Raw genomic sequence first — 17,774 nt, 5'->3', positions numbered from 1 at the left:
CTACATGGGAATGAGTCCAAGTATGGATTGCATCTACTTCTGAATTAAGTACTGCAGCTGGGTCATTGCTGCAGGAAGAAGAAAAAAAGGAAGTAGAGAAAAAGGAAGTTGATGAGAGTAGTCAGTGAGAGGTTGATTAACATTGAGTGTGTTTGTCTGCCAGATATGAAATGAGATAAAGTAAACATGGTAACATGCAAATATCCAGAATTAATGAACAATAATCATAATACAGCTGGATCTCAGATGGTACTTGGAATGTGACCAGAATTTTCAGGAAAACTATGCCCTAAAGTCAAAGAGTGTTGGCACCTGAACTAATATAATGCCATGTCTCTTGAGACCTCAGCGTACCATTATAATAATTTTGTCTACTCTTTTGTTAGTTTTTGGAGGGTTTTCCTGATGATGCAATTCAAAATGTCAGCAAATGTGGAAAACCGAAGCATCCATTAGAGATCTGTTCAATGAGTGTCAAATGTTTAACATCACAACTTTCAGATTTTCTTTGTCTTTTTTTGTAATACAGTACTAGACATTTCAAATACAGGATCTGCTATAACAGGTCTGAAGAAAAAAATAAAGATGTAGAAAAAATGGTAAAGGTTATTTGACATTAACATACTATACATACAACTCTTATATTAGTTAGCATGTTTTATAATGGCGGCACGGTGGCTGAGTGGTTAGCACGTCTGCCTCACAGTTCTAAGATCAAGGGTTCGATCCCGGGCTTCGGCCTTCCTGTGTGGAGTTTGCATGTTCTCCCCGTGCCTGCGTGGGTTTCCTCCGGGAACTCCGGTTTCCTCCCATTTCCCAAAAACATGCATGGTAGGCTGATTGAACACTCTAAATTGTCCGTAGGTATGAGTGTGCGCGTGAATGGTTGTATGTCTCCTTGTGCCCTGCAATTGGCTGGCAACCAGTTCAGGGTGTCCCCTGCCTACTGCCCGTAGTTAGCTGGGATGGGCTCCAGCAACTCCGCGACCCTCGTGAGGAAAAGCGGCATGGAAAATGAATGAATAAATGTTTTATAATGAGTGAAAATTAAGGACGTTATGTTATAAGAGTTGATCTGGATTTTGGACAGTGGTTGAGGTGTAAGGGGGTAACAGTGAATAAAATCAAACATTTTGGACAGGAAAATGCAAATAAACAAACGGGCACTCATACCAACAACTTTCTGATGGAAGTAACCAGTAACAAACGGCATGTTGCACTTGAAAAATATTGTCTCTTCATCTACTGTCTGACAGAGTGAACACCAAAATGAATCCAACTTTAACCACGAAACCAAAGCCATTTATCTTCCGGAAATCCTTCCATAATGTCAATGTGATGGACATCTGCGAAAGAAAAAATCTTCTATTTTCCTCTTCAATTTTTGAAAAATTGACATTTTACTGAGGTCAGGTAGCACAGCTCTCTAGATGACTCAGATATGAAATTGTCCTCAATTTTCTATTTCTGCCAAACAATCAGTCCAGCGACACCAAGCCAAAGTTGGATTACTTCATCCCCTCCTTGCCCCCCAGTCACCTGATTCTCTTTCCCCCATTTTTTTGATAAGACCTTGTTCCTGGAATTTAATGCCCCATGTTTCATGTCTATCTCGCCCTTTATCCCATTCGTCATTTCTATATCCATGCTGCCATGTCCTCATTGGAAAGTGTTATAGTATTCAGAATATGACATGTTCCCTCTGTAATACTGCTCTTTAATCTGTATGTCTTGTCACTATCAGCCATATAATGTACACTCCCGTCCATAAGTATTGGAACTTTGAGGCAAATGTCTTTATATTTGTTGTAGATTGAATATACAGTAATGAGGCATGATAGCATAACATAAGAATAAGAATGTTAGGAAGATTATCAATACTGTATTTTAAAAAAATGCTAATGGAAAGTATTGAAAAATAAAAATAAAACAAAGCAGAATGCACTGAATTTTGTTTTCATGCTAACAGATGGCATGAACTGTTGGTGGCTGTGTTTGCGTGATCTACAAAGATTTCAGTCTTTTACAAAAGTTTTAAGTAGTGGTGCTAAATTGTGCATGCATTCCTACAGATTGTGCAATTTGTATTAATGTGTATGACCCTACGGTATTTAAAACAGTCTTCCACTTTAGGAAGACCCAGTATTTTTCACAGTGTTAATCTGTGAGGGCAGTGTAAATGCAAAATAAAAATTGAAGTGAAGCAATTGTAATTGTTAGCTAGCAGATGAGAAACAAATCACTGAATTTCAAGAAATAAATCGAACGAGATAATAATTTGGGGGAAATCAGTGACTACTAAAAGCCACTTTTTGTTTAATTTAATTTAACTTAAATTGAAATAAAAGAAATGGACAGCTCATTTGAAAAAACTGCCAATTGTCACGCTGATCTTAAATGAGCTAGGCACACAAACTCTTTAGCTGCGTTCTACCTGCAGGTTATAATGTCCGATTCAGATTTTTGTTGTTATTGTTAAATCTGATTACAGCATGTACAGTGGGGCAAATAAGAATGGTGAGCAAAATTCCCAGAACCACACGGGGGGACCTAGTGAATGACCTACAAAGAGCTGGGACCACAGTAACAAAGGCTACTATCAGTAACACAATGCGCCGCCAGGGACTCAATTTTGACGTGTCCCCCAGCTGAAGCCAGTACGTGTCCAGGCCCGTCTGCGGTTCGCTAGAGAGCATTTGGATGATCCAGAAGAGGACTGGGAGAATGTGTTATGGTCAGATGAAACCAAAATAGAACTTTTTGGTAGAAACACAGGTTATCGTATTTGGAGGAGAAAGAATACTGAATTGGATCCAAAGAACACAATACCTACTGAGAAGCATGGGGGTGTAACATCATGCTTTGGGGCTGTTTTTCTGCAAAGGGAGCAGGACGACTGATCTGTGTAAAGGAAAGAATGAATGGGGCCATTTATCGAGAGATTTTGAGTGAAAATCTCCTTCCATCAGCAAGGGCATTGAAGATGAGACGTGGCTAGGTCGTTCAGCATGACAATGATCCCAAACACACAGCCAGGGCAACAAAGGAGTGGCTTCGTAAGAAGCATTTCAAGGTCCTGGAGTGGCCTAGCCAGTCTCCAGATCTCAACCCCATAGAAAATCTGTGGAGGGAGTTAAAAGTCCGTGTTGCCCAACGACAGCCCCAAAACATCACTGCTCTAGAGGAGATCTGCATGGAGGAATGGGCCAAAATACCAGCAACAGTGTGTGAAAAGCTTGTGAAGAGTTACAGAAAAGGTTTGACCTCAGTTATTGCCGACAAAGGGTACATAACAAAGTTTTGAGATGAACTTTTGGCATTGACCAAATACTTATTTTCCACTATGATTTGCAAATAAATTCTTTAAAAATCAAAAAAATCAAACAATTTGATTTTCTGTCCCCCCAACCCCCCATTCTGTCTCTCATGGTTGAGGTTTACCCATGTTGACGATTACAGGCCTCTCTAACTTTTCAAGTGGGAGCACTTGCACAATTAGTGGTTGACTAAATACTTATTTGCCCCACTGTAGTTGTTCACATTAGAAAAAAATGTCTCTTCTCACATGAAAGGAATGCACCCTCAAAAAGACACACGGTTACAAAACATGACGTCACAGCCATGTATTCAAAGAAATTAATATGATGCATTTGTGGGAATTTCAACACCTTGTTTTTTTCTCCCAATTTGGCCTCACTTCCAGTGGAATGTACATGCCTGTGGCCGGTGTCAAAACACTGAGTGGCCACTCTCAACACTAACCTGCCGGCCAGCTCTAGTCTAGCGCTGTCATACCTAGCCTTGTTGCATAAACTGATGCAATCTTCAGATCAGATAAGAAGCGAAATGTGTTCTAAGAAAACCAGAATAATGCAAATAATTCAATGCGCGGAGAACAAAATGACCTGGATGAATGAGAATATTCAAAGACACACCTACATGAACAATTTATAGCTTTTTCGGGCTCTCCTTTGAACCCACTCATGTTTTCTTCTTTCAGTTGCTCCAAGACAACATTTATCTCGGACAACATGATGTGATGTCGCCCTTAATTGGGTACGGTAGCAAGTGGTTATTAGAGGTTGTATTCAGAGGCCTTTAAAATCTTTCTGTAAGGCAGTAAAACAACCCAAAAATTACATAAAGTGTCTAATAATAGTTATTATTTTTAACCCATTGACTGCAATTGGTGGTGAGAGGTCTCTAAAGAATTGGTGCTTAGTCTATCACCGTCTACGGAAGTGAATGAGCAAAGAAATAGATTATCATTTATGGCAACCCTCTATCCACCCAGCTGTCAAGATTTCCATTAAAATAAATTATAGTGGTCATTTTAGTGAGAGTAGTTGATGGAAGATGTTTTTTTTTTTCTTTCTATTTATTAATACATTAAGGAAGGTTAATCATCTGTTCACTCACCCAAACATCGAGGGATTGGTCTGTCCCAGCGTCCATCATGTAAGCAGGTGAGGATCGCAGACCCGAGCAGGTAGAAGCCTCGTTTACAGTGGATGGCAACTGTTGTACCGTAGCTGAAGATTTCTGGGTAACGTAGACCAGACTGCCGCACACCATTCTCCACGTGCCCAGGATCTGAACAGTTTATCACTGGCAAGAAAGGAGACAAAAGAAACATGGAAAATTTGAAACGATAAATTGAATGAACAAACCAAAGAGAAGAGGTGATTTCGGTGTGTGTAGTCTCCCTGAATTTGCACATTCTGTCGCTAAACATTTACTGAATGAGTTATTAATTATTACAAGAGGTTCCCTCTGATGTCCATTACAAAGACAAGCAGCTTTGATGCACCCTTCAAGGCCATTGCATTAAACAGTCTTTGGGCTTAATGTGTGACAAAAAAAAGTGCTGCGTTGTTTTATACATGCCACTGGGGAGAGTGACATTCACTCTTTTACAAGTCCAAAGGGGAACATGGACTACTAAAATGAGTGTGTGAGTGTGTGTATGTGAAGGCAATGTGGGTACCAAAGAGGAATAAAAAAAAAAAACAACTCCTAATTGACAGCTGCTGCAGAGACGGAAGAGTCGAGGCGGAGAGCGAAAAGTAAAGGAGTTGGATAAGTTCCTCAAATGAAAGACGGATGTGTACAACTCTGCTATATCGATCTGCCCCCGTGACCAAGCAGCGCGCCCGAGTGTTTGCACGATTTAATACATCATAACTGCTACAGCACCACAAGGTCAGCGGGGGTTGGTAATGTTACATCCACGCATGGTTAGCTCAGTAGAGTGTGCCTCCAGAAATATACCGTTACTGATACTGCATGCGAGAATTTTGATATCGAGACTTAAATACAGTACTATAGGGGGAAACAACACTCGTTATTAGCTACGCCTGACCAACTGTCCATTCCATACACTGCTTTTCCTGTTCAAGACTGTAGGGAAATTATATTTTTGCTAACATGCTAATCGATAATCGCAGACATGATTGCTTCTATTGTCCAGTACAAAATATATCAAAACCATAGTGTAACCAACAATAAAATACATTTAAAATGTGAGTGCATGACAAAAAATGTTTGTGTAGGCCCTTTATGCAGGAAATGAGTGACTAAGAGATAAGAACAGGCCAGTATGCAGGTACAGTGCCTTGCAAAAGTATTCGGCCCCCTTGAACTTTGCAACCTTTCGCCACATTTCAGGCTTCAAACATAAAGATATAAAATTTTAATTTTTTGTCAAGAATCAACAACAAGTGGGACACAATCGTGAAGTGGAACAAAATTTATTGGATAATTTAAACTTTTTTAACAAATAAAAAACTGAAAAGTGGGGCGTGCAATATTATTCGGCCCCCTTGCGTTAATACTTTGTAGCGCCACCTTTTGCTCCAATTACAGCTGCAAGTCGCTTGGGGTATGTTTCTATCAGTTTTGCACATCGAGAGACTGACATTCTTGCCCATTCTTCCTTGCAAAACAGCTCGAGCTCAGTGAGGTTGGATGGAGAGTGTTTGTGAACAGCAGTCTTCAGCTCTTTCCACAGATTCTCGATTGGATTCAGGTCTAGACTTTGACTTGGCCATTCTAACACCTGGATACGTTTATTTTTTAACCATTCCATTGTAGATTTGGCTTTATGTTTTGGATCATTGTCCTGTTGGAAGATAAATCTCCGTCCCAGTCTCAGGTCTTGTGCAGATACCAAAAGGTTTTCTTCCAGAATGTTCCTGTATTTGGCTGCATCCATCTTCCTGTCAATTTTAACCATCTTCCCTGTCCTTGCTGAAGAAAATCAGGCCCAAACCATGATGCTGCCACCACCATGTTTGACAGTGAGGATGGTGTGTTCAGGGCGATGAGCTGTGTTGCTTTTACGCCAAACATATCGTTTTGCATTGTGGCCAAAAAGTTCAATTTTGGTTTCATCTGACCAGAGCACCTTCTTCCACATGTTTGGTGTGTCTCCCAGGTGGCTTGTGGCAAACTTTAAACGAGACTTTTTATGGATATCTTTGAGAAATGGCTTTCTTCTTGCCACTCTTCCATAAAGGCCAGATTTGTGCAGTGTACGACTGACTGATTGTTGTCATATAGACAGACTCTCCCACCTCAGCTGTAGATCTCTGCAGTTCATCCAGAGTGATCATTGGCCTCTTGGCTGCATCTCTGATCAGTTTTCTCCTTGTTTAAGAAGAAAGTTTGGAAGGACGGCCGGGTCTTGGTAGATTTGCAGTGGTCTGATGCTCCTTCCATTTCAATATGATGGCTTGCACAGTGCTCCTTGAGATGTTTAAAGCTCGGGAAATCTTTTTGTATCCAAATCCGGCTTTAAACTTCTCCACAACAGTATCTCGGACCTGCCTGGTGTGTTCCTTGGTTTTCATAATGCTCTCTGCACTTTAAACAGAACCCTGAGACTATCACAGAGCAGGTGCATTTATACGGAGACTTGATTACACACATTTGGATTCTATTTATCATCATCGGTCATTTAGGACAACATTAGATCATTCAGAGATCCTCACTGAACTTCTGGAGTGAGTTTGCTGCACTGAAAGTAAAGGGGCCGAATAATATTGCACGCCCCACTTTTCACTTTTTTATTTGTTAAAAAAGTTTAAATTATCCAATAAATGTTGTTCCACTTCACGATTGTGTCCCACTTGTTGTTGATTCTTGACAAAAAAATTAAATTTCATATCTTTATGTTTGAAGCCTGAAATGTGGCGAAAGTTTGCAAGATTCAAGGGGGCCGAATACTTTTGCAAGGCACTGTAGCTAACGATCCACGCCACGCCCTCACCATATTATAAAAGACGGATCAATAGTTTTAAACTGATGGTGTACGCTGAGTCAGCCTACTCAAGGCTGACGCTGACAGAAGATTAGCAGTGTCGCCCTGACAAGAGTGGCCACAAACTCTTTTGCCCCATCCAAGACTGGAGACACCCTGGCCACCGCCCCGACAGCCCCTCCAATCTGCCTCTCTGCTAGGCCTGAACGATATTGGAAAAATCTATTGCAGCGATTTTTTGGGGGTTTGCGATATATTGCAATATTTAAAAAAAAAAAAAAAAAAAAAAAAAAGAAGACTTTTTTTTTTTAAGGAAGTTTTCACTAGATGACTTGAATAGCTAGCTGTTTGGGAAGACTTTGGATGACTCACTATGACCACAGTGTACAGTATTCCATCGTTTTTCGTGGTTTAATAGGAACCAGAACCCGACGGGATAAGTGAAAAACCGCGAATTAGTGCATAACCCCAACTACTCAATTTTTTTTTTTTTTTTAAATGTGTGTGTGCTCAATGTATTTATTCAGATTTAGCTTTGGAACGAGATACATATAAGACATGTTTTTTTCAGTTTTTTTCCCCAAAGTATGATTTAAAAAAAATATATATTTTTTTTTAAATAAATGGTTTTTAACCACTTCAAATGTATATAATTATGATCAGTTTTAAACATAACTGTCCCACCGAATCATTTTTAAACAAGAAAAAAGTACTGTAGTAGAAAAATGCTTGGCTTTATTAAATGCTTCTGTTTACCTAACTTGGCTGTGACTCTTGGAGTGACATGTAGAAAGTACAAACTCCTCATGATCACTTCTAGCGTTTATTTTATATTTCTCGAACGTCTCCACCCCTCAAACCACCCTCCCACCCCACCCCACCCCCACACATTCATTCCAGCCCGCGCTTCCTTGCAGAAACTGTTTAACAAGTTAAACAATGATTGACACATTGCTGCCCGTGTGAAGTCCGCTTCTTGGCAAGATCAAAGACATCGTTAACTTTAATAAGCGAGTGCCGCAGTGACTGAGAGCTGGGAGAGTTGGTGAGGGAGGCTGTGCAAGCGAATGAGCAGAACAAAGGTTTGTGGATTGAAAAAAACTATAAAAAACAATCGCGCATCCTTGCGATGGGACGATCGTGCATGTGCACATCGCGATGGCGATGTTTAAACGATATATCTTTTAGGCTTACTCTCCGCCTCCCGAACCTTCAAAAAGACTGAACATTTCCGTAAGAGGTCGTCACTTCTCAGGATGCCGAGAGGCTTGCTGCTAGAATGTGACCCTAGGCCCCTCTGTTTGCCTGACAGATTCATTGTTGTTCTCAATTTTTTTTTCCCCTGTTTTCGACTTGTATTAAATGGTCTACTTGTTTGTTGTCCGACTTTTTTTTTCGGATTAGTAAAGTTAGTGTTTTTGAAGTCAGATAATGGTTACGAAAACAGGAACATGTGGTGTTTGGCTAAGAAGTTAAATGCCAACAAGACACATAACTACTCCTTGGTCTGGTTGCCAGTAAGGACTTATAGAGACAGACAACCATTTACTCTCCTTTACAATCCTACTGAGTGAAAACTGAACCCACACTACCAGTATAAAAAATAAACCACTAAACACTACCGTTGAAAATGTTACATAACACCTTGACATTATGCATACAATTTAACAATAATGGCAGTGCATTACCTTATCAAAATAATACAGTAAAGGTATCTCTTAAGATAAATGCAGTTCATTGTTCACATTCACATTTTATAATTCAAGCATTGAAAAAAGCGTTCATTCATCTGTGTCATTCAGTTGCTTGTTACCTTTGCAGAGAGGAAGGGGGCTGCTCCACTGCCCATTGAGTCGACACTGAGCGCGTGCATTTCCAGTCAGGACATAACCTTTATTACAAGTGAAGTTGACGACATCGTTGAGGTTGAATTCACTGGCGTTTGTTCTCCCATTGGCTGGGTTTCCGGGGTGACCACAAGTTATGGCTGAAGGAACGGAGTAGAGGTGCGGAAAACTTATTAAAATTTAAATAAATTGTAGTTAGGTAAATCGACACAACTGAATTCAAGCAGATACAAGTTGTGTTAAAAATGAACTGTGCAAGATAGATTCACATATGATAAGATTCATAGAAGTACAAATAAATCACATTAAGCAGGTGTACCTAATGATGTGACAAATATGTAAGATATTTAAAGTTGACATTTATCCTTCTTGTTAACTGCCTGTTGATCTGCATTTTTTAAATCAAGTACTCACGGACACAAACAGGTGTTGTTCCAGACCACCGATGGTCTTGTTGGCAGATTCTGACTGATGTTCCAATCAGGCGATATCCCAGCATGCACTGGTACACCACTGTGTCACGGTAACTAGAACCATCACCGCTAATGTGTCCATTGACGATAGGATTTGGAGAGTCACAGTGGCCAGCTAGAAGAAATAAATCCATTAGAGTTGAATGCTACGTCCGAATATGCATGTAAATTAAGGAAGTAAAAGGTCACATCAATGCATGTGTTTTGATTTACTTCGTTGGCCACATCCAGGCTGAAACACACTAAAGTCCCTTTAAATATTGTTGATTTACTGTTCTTAGGAGTGAATGGGACATTATGTGATTAAATGTCAGTCCTCAGTAGTAGATCTTTAGTTAACGCCGGTATGAAAACTTGATTTTATTTTCCCTGATGTCACCCAGACGTACAGAAAATGAACCCAAAAACAGGTTAATGAATTGTCCAGAAGTATAAATTGGGTTTTTGAATCAATAGATGATCAGGACAAGCAGTAAAAAGAGAACCCTGTCCAAAATTTTAATAAAATTTAAAAAAATACAATGAATGCATATTAATTAATGAAGCTCTGTATTGAGTGTTCAGTTTGGACATGTGGCCTTGCAATCCAAACATTTATTGCGACTTACCAAGACACCTAGTCTCAGTACCACTCCAAAGCCCATTGGCACCACATTCTCTGACATGGGACCCCACCAATGTATAACCGTGGTTACACATAAAGATGGCAGTTGCACCAAATGTGGTCAGTGTTCCTAGTTTTGTGCCAAACGGGGGAGTAGGAAGATCCCCACAGGACAAGACTACAAAGAAATAAAAAAATTAAAATAAAAACATTACTGACAATGTAAAACATTGCAATAAGAAAAAAAAAAAAAAAACAAGAAGGGGAAACAAAAAAAACAAGAAGGGGGTAGCATAGTGATTTATTTAAAAAATATAAACTGTATAATTCCAAATGGATCATTACAAATAAAATGAAAACTACAATAACATGCTCAAAATAGTTTTCTTTATGTTCTGTGGACACACCAAACTGTTGTGCTAATTGCAAAAGAGTCTTACTCTTGCATGTAGCTGGATCATCAGACCCTTCCCAAGTCCCATTGGCAAGACACCGCAGTGTCCGATGTCCTGCACCGAAAGAGTACCCTGCGGAGCATTCCAGCATGGCCATAGAACTAAACTCTCCCAGTGTACCAGAGAGCAGACGGTAGGTGACATGATCTGACAAGGCGCCCTCAATGCTGGGACAGCTGATGGCTGAGAAATACATGTGAGGTCATGTCATGAGATCTGAATTAATCAAGAGAGCAGTTAACAAGGGTTGTGTAGCTTAGCCAGTGAGAATTTAACTGTCAGGATTTGTTTTAAGGACAGAAAGGTGAATAGTTCAAGACCCCCAAAAATATGGGAATTGGAAATGATTACTGGAGAGTTTCCTAAACTCTGCCTAAGTGTCCTTAAGCAAGGAGTACTCAGTGGGTGGTGTTATTACTAACAATACTAATGAGTAAAATTGCACCTGTGAAAAGACTAAATATATTTCCCCTATGAATTGTTTGATTTTTTTTCTCATACATTGGAAATGCAATTTATCTGGCCTTGGAGGCACCACTTTAGAAATCCAAAAGTTCTTCCCTAATTTATACACTTCTCATTTGCCATCATGTTTAACAAGTTGAATTTGAGAAGAACCTCAGATTATTCATAGTTCACGTCTTGAATTTTTTCAAAAAATAAATTAGCCACATAGCACTCTCTCTACCTCTTCAATCAGAACAAGTCATACTTACACAGACACCTCGGGGGTGAGGCCGAATTACTCCAGCTGCCACCCTCCAAACACACTGCTGTGGTGGGAAGACTAGGGTCAAGGTGATAACCATGATTACAGTGGTAGGTCACCTGACTGCCCACATTGTAATGGTAGGCATAGAAGCTTCCATTGCCTGGTGAGTGGGGGATCCCACAGGAGATAGCTGCCAGTCACAAAAATAAGTGTTGTGGAAATTTGAAACTCATAAAAATGTGAAGGCAATTAGCCCTTTAAGACTTGTACAGTGGTGCCTTGTGATATAATTTAGTTCCGTGACCACAATCTTTTTTTGTATTTCTTTTAGTGTGGTAGTGCGTATTTTGAAATATTTGTAGCTTAAGGCACCATTGTACTTAGAAGTGTTTAAATTTTACCTTGACAGAATGGTGGAGGTGTGTCCCAATAGAAAAGCCCATTGGGGTGAAGTCTGCAGGTGGAATTCATAGAACCAACCAGGCGGTAACCATGATTACAGTAGAACTGGAGTCTACTGCCTGGATGGAGTTTTGTTCGGTTGACAACTCCCCCATTCTCTGGGGGATCATTAATACTACAGTAGGCAGCTGAAGAGACAAAGCAAAAGAAAAAGCAAACGATACAAGATAAATCAATGTTGTCTTCCAAGAACAGTAAACTCTTTAAAAGTAGGTGGAATGACTCTCCCACGCATGACTACGCAGTGAATCAGAAATCATTTGCTTGTCGGAAATTCATCTTTTTAAGAAGTATCTTTCATCAGCCTCTCCAAATGACTCATAAGGCCTTTCGTCTTTCAAGAACATCATCTGCTTTAAACTATCATCTCCATCTGAGAATCATAATACAACCCATATTGTTTGAAGTACTTAGGCCAAGGGCTTAAAGTACTTACTCCAATTATGTTACTGTACGTGAAACCAACACGAAAAGATTTTATCTTTACCAACCTTTACCATTTTTTTTGGGGTTAAAAGAAAATAGAACTGAAGTCTGCTACCTTGGTGGAAGGGGTTCACTGATGGATTCAAGATTCATTTCATTTAACTGATAGTTAATGTTTCCATTGAAGCCACCTTTTCAAGCGAAAACTCCCAAAGTGCACACAGTATACATTTGTGATTTTAGTGATTTAAAGTTTACTTTAAATCAGATTCAGAAATGTTTCCAAAACGTGAACATTTTCAAAGTAGAGGATCTGTTTGGTGTGCTGTGCTACATTACAGATTTGTACATTTAGCACAAAAAATCATCACAACAAAACATTCATTGGCTATTTAATGGGACTTTATACAGACCGTCCCATTAAACATTGTAAAGGAAAACGAGAGATTTTTTTTTTTAACCACCATATATTTCTAGTTTATATAGCAATAACCATTTTCCACTAACATTTGTGTTCACATTGATCAATCAGCGGACATTGCAGACTATTTTTTTCTTCTACAGTGTGTATATTATGCTAAATGCATGAAGTGCATGTACCCGAGTATCTTATCTTGAATCCTTTCTTGTTGGTTGCATGGTCAGTGGACCAGCGAAGGTAAAGCTGATTGGTTTTGGAGGTGAAGTTGAGCTGAGATGAATGATTTCCACTGAGAGCCACAAGCAAAGGGCTCTGTCCTGACGATCCTGTATAGAGCACATGAATAAAACATACTGCGAAACACCCAATGTGGGCATAGTCAATCCTACATTTCGGATTGCATGGATAACTGCATAATTAGTTTTTTCACCTGTGTAGTGGTTCTATTACTTCCGTAATCCTGTATAATAATAGCTGTGAAATACGGTGCAAACCAAACAGATGATGCAAGCCTTCAAGTATATTTAAATTCTATTTACATATTATTACTATGAATTCATTGTTTTTGTTGTTACATTGCTTTGCATACACTTGGAACAAAAAAACATGAATTTAATCAGAAACTAATACTCTGTGTACCAATTTCATATACTAAGCAGCAACAATGGAAGAGGCTTGACCAGAGATATAATACTGTTTTGTTTGTCACTTTCCCATACATCATTAGCTCCCGTGTGGTGACAATAAAGCACATTTGTGAACATATTAAATTCACAAACCTCTGTAAAACACAAACACACACACACGCATTAACACAAATGTGCCCTGCAAAGTTTTAGATTTTATTTGTTACATAACAGATTTTAATTTCCTAGGGGGAGGTAACTATTATGAATCTTATTAGGAATCATTATGTTCTTCATAAACAAATAACAGTTAGGGTAGCATGTCAGTGGGTGTGTATGCATCTATTATTTTACATGTATCAGATAAAGATGGAGAGTACCGTCGAAAATTTCCAGCTCGTCAAATTGCTTTTCACTGTGGAACATCTCAACGTAGATATTGATGACGTAACCTAAGAGACAAAACGACTGTTAGATTTCCAGCATAGATTACCATTCAGCATATTACACCAGACCACAACCACAGAACACCTGAAAGTATTAAATGAGATCCAATACAAGAGCTATAGCATAGCAAGGATTAGATATATTTAACATTTTCATCATTATGGCAATATAATTATCAAAACGATCAGGTGCAGTTAATAAAAACACTTTTAAATATGATGTGACAAAACTATCTGGATAAATACCTCCCTGACAATGTTAATCATTACCTAGCACTTTGATCATCTCAAATGTAGAATATACTCGAACTCACGCTTTTTTTTTTTTTTTTTAATGCTGCAGTACCAGAGATTACCACTGGAGGCATACTTCAAAACTGAGCAATTTACATTGAAGGTAATGCAAAATAAACGTGTTTACAGCCTGATACAAACTATGCATTTGGTCTGCATGGTAACATCATTGCTTCATGACAGTTGTACAGGGGGTTAATATTTTTTACCACAACCATTCAAGTAGTCTCTCTTTTAAAAAAAAAAACAAATTGTAAATATGCTTCACTATGGTTACAGTGTGTTCAGACTCATCCATGCAACTTGGGGCCTTTTCGTGGCACCTGCACGTCATCTAGCATAGGGTGACCAAACGTCCTCTTTTGCCTGTACATGTCCACTTTTTACATCCTGTCAGGGGTATCTGGTCGGTTTTTATAAATTCATGAAAATGTCCGGTTTAATTATTTTTCACAGGACCAATTAGCATGTGTTGAAATTGACTGACGTTTTGCACAGAACACTATGGTCCTGTGCTCTTTCTGTGGCGTGTTCCCAGAGAGCCTGCCCAGTTGTTAAGACTTTTATTATGGTCAATACATAGATCACCAAAGCTCATGTACCCAAAAGAGTAGATAAGTCGAAAATACATTTATTTTACTTGGGATACAAATTTTGTGCATGCGTGTGCAATCACTGACTGGCTATATCATGGTGTTATTTCCAAACAAACCTTTGTCACGCCAGGAGCTCACAGGCTATCGGTATGTAAACTTGCTAAATTTAACTTTCGGCAACTGTTAACTTCTGTTGGAGCTGTGTATTGGTGTGATCTGTAAAATCCTGTTTGGTGTCGCATCATTGCGTTGCTAATGATTGTAAACTTTTTTAGCAATGATTGATTTTTGCCTCGGTTACCGCTTGCTAATCGGGTAAATGTCAGTGAGCTAAACCCACTCTAGGCAGTACGGGAAATGGAGTTTGGAACTGCTGGGCTTGGAACATGCTGGTTGAATTGTTTGCCAGTTTATTTCGGTTATTGTTTGCGTGCCCTCGAGAAGATTAAATGAAGATAATAATTGAGTGGGAATAACAATTTGTCAAGGAAAATTGTATTTATAGTAATATATAAAAAGGTTTATTTGGCATACAGCCTACTGTGTGTGTGAGTTGACTGGGCAACACTTCGATGGCTCTGCATTACATTAATGAAATATTTAGCTATTAGTTTTTGAACAACCTTTGTGTAATGATGACTTAATGATGACATTGCTGATTATGATTATATGGAGGTAGATTTGTGTATTTATTGTTCAATCAAAAAATACTTGCTTTAATCAGAAAAACAAATTTCAATCAAAGAAAAAGTATTTGAATGCAAAAATAAAAGTGAATTTTCCTATTCAGAACTATAATAGCGGGATAAGTTTGAGTGAACTTCCAGTAAAATTTAAGAATCTCAAGGCTGGGCCGAGTGTCCTCTTTTTTGGAAATAACATTATGGTTACCGTTAATCTAGCATCCAGTGTAGTCATTTACGAAACAGAGTTATAATCTTATTGAGTTATTATGCTCCTCACCTGTGGAACAAATTACCTGAAGATTTAAGATGAACTCAAATGGTTACCTCGTTTGAATCAGGGCCAAAAATACTATGTTTACTACAACCTATTCCTAACTGCCCCTCCAGTTCAAATAGGCAATGTATGAGTTTAGCTTTTTGTCATGTTATCTTTGTTTTATTTCTATTTGCAATTTGAATTGTTTTTGTTTTTAACTGTCTCGCTGATTTCAGTGTGACTTATGTGTAATATATTGTTATGTATACTTTATATTTTATTTCTACATTTCACGTTTTTGTTTTTGATTGTTGAGTTGTTGATGTTATTGCTCTAAAGCACTCTGAATTACCTTGTGTTTAATTGTGCAAAAACAAATTTGCCGTGCGCTATCTTAAGTTTATGTAATAAACCTACTGTATGTTAGTTTATGCTGTAAATGCCATTGAACCAAATAGCTTGGCCTCATCACAAGTCAAGCTTGTTATGTCTATAATCGTAATATACAGTATATGTAAGATTGTAAAACACTATCATTGTGTCGTAAATGTCAGCTTGTAAAATGCATGCACACCTTTGGAAACATTAATTCAATGTTCTAAACATAACGCAGTGCATATATATATATACATTTGGTATGTCAATCAGTAATCACGTACCAACCAATGGACCTATCGCAAAACCACACCCCAAATCAGAAAACTCTGACACCAACTGTAGAGTTGCATAGGAATGTACTGTGCGGTCGTGACTAAAAACATCTTTTTTCTTACTTTAAAATTGGAAAAACCTGATGATTTAACGCTGCGCGTGGAGTACCTGTAATTCCGACACCATGTACCTTGAAAAGAAAGCCTAAAAGAAAGCTTGCCAAATGGATAAGGCTCTGGCGTCAGCCATATAAACAACTGAATGTCAAGGCAGTCACCAAGCACACTTATGCTTGCTCAAAGGTAAGGTAATGATTGATTTGTAATAAATATATACAGTATATTTGATCGCATGTAGTAGACTATTAATGTTAGTTTGCCAACATTTGACTGCCTACCGATTTACTAGCCAGTCAGTACACAAATAGAATAAAATATAACTAATCTAAGCTGTCAAGAACCCAGCACTGACATTTTCGATAGAAAAAGGAATATGTACTTTCATTTGGTCACAGACTGACACGAAGGAAAGTTCTCTTCACACACACCTAGTATGTGGCTGCGGTCAACTCGACTAAAAGCCTCTCAATCATAACCGACTGAGGGGTTTCTTGTTTTTAAGTTGCGAGTGGTAGCATTTTTCCTGAATCATAATAATGGTCTCCTCTCTGTTAAGTTTAACACAATGGACATACCGCTCCACTGCAAACTGCAATCCTCTCTGTCTGCTTGTAGATGAAATTCACACACACACACAAAAAAAAAAAAAAAAAAAAAAAAAAAAAAGGTCTATTGCCAGCTGTGGTTGTGAAAATTCAGAAATAATCGTTCATTCACTCAGTCACTGTCACTGAAGGTCTATTGCCAGCTGTGGTAGTGAAAATTCAGAAATAATCGTTCAGTCACTGTCACTGAGAGAATTTGACACAGTCTTAGGTTTTCTGAATGGAAACTGCTTAATGCCATGCCTGGCGTCACCAAGTGTTTGTCCACGTTTTTTTAACAGTCTATGGTACTGTGCCAAGTGTACCTGTAAGAATACGCAGTAGCCAAGAGCAGGTCTGGCTGTTTGGATAGTTGCTGGGGAACATTGGACTCAAAATGACTCCTGATGATGAAGACCTATCCTCATTGGCTGGACATTGGGCTGGAAGGTATAACAATAAACATCCATGTTATAAGACACTTGAAAAGTAAGACTTTTGTGTAGAATACACCATCAAGCAATATAGAGAAATTTTTCCTGGTGTTTTTTCACCTCCTTTCCACTTTATTCAAGGCATTTTTTCCTGTTTTTACTGTACAGTATGTCTACTCTGTATAATTGTTTAAAGACTTAATTTTAAAATCCTCACATTAGCAACTTTTAACACCTGATGTGTGTCGACAGAACCAAGTGTGTGGATTCAGTTTTAATCCAGTCTTAATCCATTCAATCCTTGAGTACAAGCAAGAATCCATTTCTATGTGTGATGACCATTACAGAGGCCCTCTTTCACACAAAGAAATGGTGAACTCTATACTCTGCCTTAGGAGCACTTAAGTTGCTTAATACTATA

General features: G+C 38.6%; 1 protein-coding gene across 2 annotated transcripts in view; it reads right to left on the bottom strand.

Annotated features, from left to right (window-relative positions):
- The window catches only part of LOC130927696 (CUB and sushi domain-containing protein 1-like), a 687,910-nt gene that overhangs the window by 54,816 nt on the left and 615,320 nt on the right, over nucleotides 1-17,774 (bottom strand). For both annotated transcript variants that reach the window (XM_057853669.1, XM_057853670.1), the window contains exons 49-58: nucleotides 17,246-17,362; nucleotides 13,668-13,739; nucleotides 12,841-12,987; nucleotides 11,754-11,942; nucleotides 11,357-11,542; nucleotides 10,626-10,823; nucleotides 10,190-10,363; nucleotides 9,523-9,696; nucleotides 9,075-9,248; nucleotides 4,420-4,608 (exon numbers count right to left, since the gene is read on the bottom strand). In XM_057853669.1, coding sequence (XP_057709652.1) covers nucleotides 4,420-4,608; nucleotides 9,075-9,248; nucleotides 9,523-9,696; nucleotides 10,190-10,363; nucleotides 10,626-10,823; nucleotides 11,357-11,542; nucleotides 11,754-11,942; nucleotides 12,841-12,987; nucleotides 13,668-13,739; nucleotides 17,246-17,362 — 1,620 coding nt within the window. The remainder of the gene's footprint in view (nucleotides 1-4,419; nucleotides 4,609-9,074; nucleotides 9,249-9,522; nucleotides 9,697-10,189; nucleotides 10,364-10,625; nucleotides 10,824-11,356; nucleotides 11,543-11,753; nucleotides 11,943-12,840; nucleotides 12,988-13,667; nucleotides 13,740-17,245; nucleotides 17,363-17,774) is intronic.

Source organism: Corythoichthys intestinalis, chromosome 1, assembly GCF_030265065.1.
Source record: "Corythoichthys intestinalis isolate RoL2023-P3 chromosome 1, ASM3026506v1, whole genome shotgun sequence".
Classification (NCBI taxonomy): Eukaryota; Metazoa; Chordata; class Actinopteri; order Syngnathiformes; family Syngnathidae; genus Corythoichthys; species Corythoichthys intestinalis.
Note: the sequence above shows the minus strand (reverse complement) of the source record. Positions and strands in the feature narration are given on the sequence as shown.